Here is an 8289-nt window from a genome sequence, read left to right as displayed (position 1 = left end):
CAGGAGGGTTGTTAGATTTTCTATCTGATGTTTTCCGAACTTTGCGCTTCCGAGGCTTTGTCTTGGTCTAGGCTTTTTTGGTTGCTTTCCAGTTAGCTCTGCTCTGATCAGTCTATGATTGGTGTTGAAGTTTAATTTATTGATACCGTTGAAGTTCTTGAAGTAACTTGGTGTGTTAGTCATTATAAAATCAATTTGGATTTTTGTTTTCCGTCAGCGAGACCCAGGTCCACATGTTTTTTTATTTTTCTTGAACATAGTATTTAAAATGGTTAGGTTGTTTTCTAGAGCGAAGTGGGTAATTTTATCTCCCTTTCTACTCCTCGTTTTGTTACTTTACGTAAATGGTCCTAGTATTTTGTTTTCTCCTAAACGCCTTGCTCCAATTTGACCATTGTCGTCTCCCATTACTATAACATTTTTATGGGTATTCTCTTGGATCGCCTTGTTGAGATCATGGTAAAATGTATCTATTGTTTCATAATTCGATTGTTCTGTAGGCGTATATATTTGTACAATAGACCAGGGTTCTTTATATCCTTGTAGTTTCAGATTCATTATTGCTATACGCTCCGATATTCCTACAAATTCTTCTATACACTCAGTTATATGTTTTTGAATAATAAATCCAACCCCGTGGTGACCTTGGGTCTCTCCTATATGGTAGAGTAAGTAGTCTGTGAAGGAGCCCTAACGGGACTTCGGTGTAATAAGACTTGGACTGTATTATAATAATTTATTCGCGTATTCAAATTGCACGCAAGGACGATAAAGTGTCCGCCTAGTTGGCTGTCGCTCGCTGAGTGACCGGTGAATCGCGGCGCACGCGCAACGGGCCGCTAGCCCGCGCCCCGCGCCCCGCGCCTCTCTCGTCGTCGGCATATGTGAAGCGCCGACATACTCCCCGGGTTGAAGAGTGCTCTTCAATCTTGATCAGGAAGGGGGCAGATGTTCTTGAAAGCGCGACGAATTGTTCCTCTCTTCGTTTTGATTTCTGCCACCCGCGTGACTCCGTCTACGCCGGGAAAGGTCTGTGTGACCCGACCCAGGGACCAAAGCAGCGGTGGTGTTGTTTTGTCCTTGATTAGGACTAAAGACCCTGGTTTCACCTCCCCTCTGGAACTAAACCATTTGGATTTGGCCTGTAGCAAAGAAGTGTACTCATTATGGAAGCGGCTCCAGAAATGATGTCGTATGTACTGGATTCTCCTCCATCGGTCCAGTCGAGTGATGTCGGCTTCAGTCACCCGAGAGCATGGTACTGATAAGAGTGGTCGTCCAATTAGAAAATGAGAAGGAGTTAGTGCCGAAAAATCATTAGGGTCTGAAGAGAGAGGTGTTAGAGGACGCGAATTTAGAATCGCTTCTATTTGAGTGAGACACGTAGTCATCTCCTCAAATGTGAAATGGGTTAGAGAAAGTAATCTTTTTAAATGATGCTTGCATGATTTGACTGCTGCTTCTGCTAAAGAGTTGAAATGAGGACTATAAGCAGGTGTGAAAATGAAATCGATACCCTCTTGTGCTATCTCACATGCAACATTCGATGATTGAATAAATTTCTGTATTTCGTTGGATGCGCCTACGAAATTCGTGCCGTTATCAGATGTTATCGTCCGCGGTTTGCCTCGACGCGCTATGAAACGATGTAGCGCGGCCATATAAGCATCAGTGCTAAGATCAGAGACGAGCTCCAAGTGCACTGCTTTTACTGCTGAGCAAACAAAGATGCACATATAAGATTTTATAAGTTTGCAACCGCGGCCTTTACGATCGGCTATCAATACTGGCCCCGCGTAATCTACATAACAGTTGAGAAATGGAAATTCCAGATTAGTTCGAGCACTAGGTAAATGACCCATTAGAGGCTGTACATTTTGTGCTCTATTTTTGAAACATGTAAGGCATTTATTTACGATAAGTCTAGATAAGTTTCTGCCACCTAGAGGCCAATAACTTTGTCTTATATGTGACAATAATAATTGTGGGCCGGCATGTAAAAGTTTTAAATGTTGCATATGAAATAAAAGTTTAGTAAAAATATGCTTACTACAAATTACAATGGGATGTTTTATGTTAAAATCGTAGGGGGAGTTGTCAAGCCTCCCGCCCACGCGAATGAGATTATGATTGTCAATGAATGGAGTCAAAGAAAGCAATCTACTTTTGCGTGGCAATTTCTGACCAGATTTTAAAAGATTATACTCTTCAGGAAACATTTCAAGTTGACAATGATGTATAATAGTATTTATTGAATTTTGTATTTCTTTTGCAGAAAGATTGCCATGCATTTTATTTTTATGTTTTAAGTTATAAATAAATCTTTGTATATATGTAAATATTTTGTAAATTTTATTTAGGCTAGTATATTTATCTAATAAGCAATTAATGATTGATGAATGCGTGATTGCGTCTGAATGATAAACGTATGAATGATTGCGACAATTACTAATGAAATGAGTAACTACTTCCGGCAAATCGTGTTTCTCTGTGTTTGGCATTTTCGGCCACTCCTTTTTACCATGAAGTAAAAAAGAAGGACCGGACCACCACAGAGGTGTATCGTTTATTACGTCGGCACTGAGGCCACGGGAAACAAGATCCGCCGGGTTGTCCTTCGACGGTACGTAGCTCCAGGAGTGACCAGATGTGATTTCCAAAATCTCATTGACTCTGTTTTTAACAAAAGGTTTTAATTGATTAGAAGGAGTTGAAAGCCATCCTAGAACTATGGTAGAGTCACACCAAAAGCTACATCTATGAATGGGTATGGTAAGCGATTTCTGAACCTTAGTACACAGCCTTGCACCTAACAAAGCTCCGCAAAGTTCAAGCCTCGGTATGGTCATCGGTTTGACAGGCGCTATTCGGTTTCTAGAGACTAGAAGCTGTACATTTGTAGAGCCATTATCACTACTTGATCGAATATACAGACATGCCCCGTACGCCTTTTCCGATGCATCTGTGAAGACATGAATTTCGTGTTTAATAGAGTCTTGACACAAAACCCATCGTGGTATTTTTAAATTATTTAATGATATCAAAGTGTTTTCAAATGTCGACCAAAGATTTTTAAGCTCGTGTGACATCTCGTCATCCCAATCATATTTATTTATCCAAAGTCTCTGCATAATGATTTTTGCTTGAACGAAACAAGGTCCTACTAGACCCAGTGGATCAAATATTTTACTAATTACAGAAAGAACATGACGTTTAGTAATTTTAGTATTTGGCGTTATATTAATAGTATATGTAAGGGAATCTGAATCACAAACCCAATTAAGACCTAGAGTTTTAGCCTGACAAGAATTCGGATCTTGATCAAAGAAATGTAGAGTATTTTGTGATTCGATTTTACTATTAGTAACATGTCTAAGAATTTCTGGATTATTTGATCTCCATTTACGTAAATTAAATTTAGCTGATGATAGAACCGAATGTACCTTTTTTGAAATTTCGATAGTTTCGCTTATGGTATTCCCTCCACTCAAATAGTCGTCTACGTAAAAATCACGACGAATAGCGCTTTGAACACGATAGTCGTCAAGGTTATCAGCTAGACTTGTGAGACACTTTGTAGCTAAATAGGGGGCAGAGGCAGTACCATAAGTGACCGTATTTAATGTGTAGGTCTTTAGAGGTTCTGAAGAATTAAAACGAAAAATAATTTTTTGAAGAGGTCGTTGAACTGGATTTAATTCAATCGCCCTATACATCTTTTCAACGTCACCTGAAACCACGTACCTATGCTGACGAAAACGTGTTAAAATTGAAAACAGGTCGTCTTGAACTACTGGTCCGACCATCTGTATGTCGTTAAGAGACACACCCGAACTGGTAGAGGCTGATGCGTCGAATACTACGCGTAGTTTTGTCGTGGTACTAGAATCTCGAACAACTCCATGATGGGGAATAAAATATTGAAATTTAGAGATTTCAGGTACTGAAGTAGAGTGCGAGTCTAAAGTCATATGACCTAAGTTTTCATATTCTCGCATAAATTCAATATAATGCCTTTTAAAAATAGGGTCACGCCTAAATCGCCTTTCAAGGGATAAAAACCTATTTTTAGCATGAAAATAAGATTGACTCAAATTACTAGGGTCACCCTTTAAAGGTATGGTGACTACAAATCCACCATCATTGTTACGAACAGTGGTTTGCTTAAAAATTTGCTCACATGCTCTTTCTTCTAGAGAATATGAATGTTTTGAAGAAACGTTGTCAAGCTCCCAGAATTGAGTAAGGTCGGGAGTGACATTAGTGTGATGGCAAAAATGATTAAAAATAGATTTTTGTTTAGATTGGTGGGGAATACTACCTGATACTAGCCATCCGAATCTAGTTTCGTGTAATTTAGGTAAGTTTTTCCCTAAATCTATATAATTTTTACTTAATACCTCCCAGAACACTTCAGCCCCTACCAGGATATCTACGGCCGACGGAACGTTGAAGTTCGGGTCCGCTAGTTTAAGACCTGAAGGAATAGAGACGTGATTGATGTGTACGAAAGACGACGGTAACACTTTTGTAATTTCAGGCAAGATATGACACTCTATATCTACAGTATAGGCACAGCATAAAGACTCTATTAGGAGGTGACAAGACTGTGTACTAGTAGAAATACGATTATTAATACCTGTTACCCTGGTGCTAGTACCGCGTCGTAACAAACCCAGTTTCTCGAAGAATGTCTGCGTAACAAAGTTGGCCGTGCTACCGTTGTCCAGCAGTAGACGTGCAGTGTACTTTTTACCCGACGCGCCGATCACGTTCACCAGAGCTGTGGACAGTAATACATGCGCAGAAGTAGCAAGCTGCAAGCAATTGGCCGGAAGTGCAACATTTGACGTAGCAAGGTGCAAAGAAGAAAGCAACGAATTGACAGTTTTGAAGTCATTCGAATTTAAATGCAAAAGCGTATTATGTTTTATTTTACAATATTTGCAATGTGATAGTTTGCATTGCTTAGCAGAATGGCCTAACCGTAAGCAATTAAGACAAACATTATAATCATTTGCCTTTTGTATGCGACTTTCAATAGATAAACTTCGAAATGAATCACATTTGTATAAAGCATGTGCTTGGGAGCAAAGCGGACATTTATTAAAATTATTATTAGATTTTTTTGGTATTTGAGTAGTTTTATCTGGAACAAATTTATTTGAATGATTATTATTTAAAGCAACAATAATATTATTTTGAGAAAGATTAATATTTGATTCGACGGATTCCAACCAATCTGCCTTTTTGTTTAAAAAAGAACAAAATTGTGCTAGAGTGGGATCATCTTTTAAAGTATTGTTTCTATGTTCTTCCCAATCACGACTAGTTTTTAAATCTAATTTTTTAGACATTATATAAATGAGTAAAGTATCCCAATATTGAGTGGGCTGATTTAATGTTGTTAATGCCCTTACATTTTTATTGATCGTATCAACTAGATTTCTAATTGAAACACTAGACTCATTTGTTATTGACTCGACATCAAAAAGGGCCTGTATGTGGTTATTGACGAGAATGCGATTATTATTGTATCGTTCGCATAAAAGATCCCATGCAATATTGTAATGATCCCCTTTAAAATCAATATTTTTAATAATTAAAGCTGCATTACCCTGGAGTGAAGCTCGAAGGTAATGGAATTTATTGATATCATTAATGGTAGTATTGTTGTGAATTAAAGATGTAAAAGTATCGCGAAATTCTAGCCAGCATTGATAGGTCCCGTCGAAATGCGGTAAATCTATTTTAGGCAAACGAATAAAATTCCTTGAATTGGAAATATGTGCACCTGAGTCAGCATCTTTGAAGCCCGCCTCAGATCCAGTACCGTTGGACGAAGCACCGAGCAGGCTGCGCGTGAGTGCCACCAGATTGAAATACTGACGGTCGAAGTCCTCACGCTCAGTAAACGTAGACTCGGCATCCTCGGAAAGTAGTTCAATCGTATTCTGCAGGTCATCAAATTCATTATATAAATTTTCAAATTTACGAAAACGTTCCATGAGGTCAAGACGTTGTAACTCTGATAATTCGGGACTGCTTTTTATTAACATTAAATAATTATTAAATATTGTTAATTTAGACTTTATTGAACTACGTTTTTTAATAAGGGTTTTTAAATTATCAGACATCTTAAAGTTTTTATGTTGCAATGTGAAACAAAAAAAGAGTCATAAAAAATAAAATTAAACAAAGGAATCGTAATGAATGGATATAAAAAATGCAGCACCTGTTTGCGTAGACGAACGGGTTCTATTCAAAGCGATAAGACTTGACCGGTTTCAAGGTTAACACGTGTCAAGTGCGTGCGTACTTTTTGTTATGAAATAATTAAATAATGCATCAATGAAGTAATTAAGCAATATATTACTTGAATAACTAGAAGATTAATTATAGAGAAATATTTAAAAAATAAAAATTTCAGCAAAAAGAAGTTTTCAATAGGGAAAGTTGGAAATAAGTAATTGGATGGACTCACTCAAATACAGAATTATACTCCCTGACATCAGCTTCTTCAGACGACAAAGGCTGCCACGTAGATGACGGAGACGACTTCTTGTCCTTTGTCCTTGGGCGCGGTCAATGTAAACCACGCGACGTCAATGACCGTTGCGTTGCATTTGTAATGCGACGGAAGTATGCAGGTTTTTCGCTTCGAAGGACCAGAAAATGAAGGAGCCCTAACGGGACTTCGGTGTAATAAGACTTGGACTGTATTATAATAATTTATTCGCGTATTCAAATTGCACGCAAGGACGATAAAGTGTCCGCCTAGTTGGCTGTCGCTCGCTGAGTGACCGGTGAATCGCGGCGCACGCGCAACGGGCCGCTAGCCCGCGCCCCGCGCCCCGCGCCTCTCTCGTCGTCGGCATATGTGAAGCGCCGACAGTCTGCATGGGAAGTAATACTTTCTCCCATTCTTCTCACTTGATGTCTAAAGCATAAATTAATTCTGTGAGATTTTCTTCTTGTTTCAGGGTAAGTACATTGAGGACTGCTACATATATAGTTGATTTTTGGTGTTTGCTATTCTTTTCTGTTGGAAGGTTGTGGTCTCTTTTCCCCACGAAGACCAGTCGGCTTGGGGGAGTTTGTCCTCGGTTGATTTTGTTTCACATTTAAAAAAAAAACAAATTACCCAAAGCATATATGACTTCGTATGTGTATGTGTGTATAACTTACTCTTTGTGTCGAAAATACTGTCAGTGGTAGACTTGACGTATGCGTTTGTCTTCAAACATCACGTCCGTTAAAAATCGTACGTTATTTAACTTTGTAAATTGGGACGGAAACTTCGCAAATTAAAAGAATTTATGTTTTGTTGTTTTTAAGAATTTTTGATCGTCGATCGATGGACATTGTATATGTGACGGTTTTATGTTATACTATTGCTGCTAAATTGACAGGAAACTTTATTGAAATTTACAAATGAGAACAAAATCGTTGAATATCTTAACGGGCTTGAAACGTATATTAGTCAAACATTTATGAATTTGGACTCTTTCATGGCGTCTAGAACTCTGTTTTAGATTCTTAGGTAAGACGGAATCGTTCCTGAACGTTATCGAGATGTATACTCTATCGTATAGAGGATATCGTTTCTTAGCCTCGCTTTACAATCATTTGTAAACGTAATATTGTTATTGCAGTGTCCATCCAATTGATCGGCTTTTCTCAATGATCTCTTAGTATACGAGGGTCGATGTTCTCTCAGTCCGAAATATTAGGTACTGAAAACGCATATTCGCAATAACGCATTTAAATTTTTCTACTTCAAAGTTTTCTGTTGAAGTGTATTGAATTAATTTCCATTGCGGTATTTGTTGTGTTTACAAAACACCAGTACTAAGTTGAAATTTTTTCACAAGTAACCATTGTATTTACATTTTTTCCTTGATTGAAAAAAGGGAATACTAATCTCTCATTACAATGTTCATAAGTGTACTCTCTCGCTTTCTCCTCACTATATTTATACAATTTCCAGTATAGTATAGTCATTTCCAGACGTTTCTGCTCCCGCTTCCATATAGGAGTATTATGGTGAGACTTTTCACCAGAAATTGCGACATTTCACAAAAACAATGCCAATTTTATGGCGTTAAGGATTTTTCTCAAAGTGGTCGTAAACAGTTTTTCTTGTAATATTTCTTACATTGAATATACCGGCAATTTTATATGTCCATTATAAACTATAATTACACTTCTTCACTCATGGTGAACTGGTAGGTTGGTGTATTATTTTATGGGTATTAAAAACCATTTGCGCATATTTTACATCTCGCT

At 37.9% G+C, this 8289-nt stretch overlaps 1 protein-coding gene across 6 annotated transcripts; it reads right to left on the bottom strand.

Moving 5' to 3' along the window:
* Positions 1 to 722: 722 nt before the first annotated feature.
* LOC126779937 (uncharacterized) lies at positions 723 to 6888 on the bottom strand. 6 transcript variants are annotated; one of them, XM_050504148.1, is made up of 4 exons: positions 5795 to 6888; positions 4640 to 5149; positions 2790 to 2962; positions 723 to 1142 (listed from the first exon to the last, which is right to left on the bottom strand). In XM_050504148.1, the coding sequence occupies exons 1-4, from the start codon at positions 6135 to 6137 to the stop codon at positions 924 to 926; spliced, it is 1245 nt and encodes a 414-aa protein (XP_050360105.1). In that variant the 5' UTR covers positions 6138 to 6888; the 3' UTR covers positions 723 to 923. The 6 variants fall into 6 exon arrangements, with proteins under 6 accessions (XP_050360105.1, XP_050360100.1, XP_050360101.1 ...); XM_050504143.1 differs by having other exon boundaries at positions 4640 to 6888; XM_050504144.1 differs by lacking the exon at positions 2790 to 2962 and having other exon boundaries at positions 905 to 1142; positions 4640 to 6888.
* Between the last annotated feature and the right edge of the window lie 1401 nt (positions 6889 to 8289).

The sequence above is a fragment of the Nymphalis io genome, chromosome 30 (genome assembly GCF_905147045.1).
Source record: "Nymphalis io chromosome 30, ilAglIoxx1.1, whole genome shotgun sequence".
Classification (NCBI taxonomy): Eukaryota; Metazoa; Arthropoda; class Insecta; order Lepidoptera; family Nymphalidae; genus Nymphalis; species Nymphalis io.
This window is presented reverse-complemented; position numbering and strand designations above follow the sequence as displayed.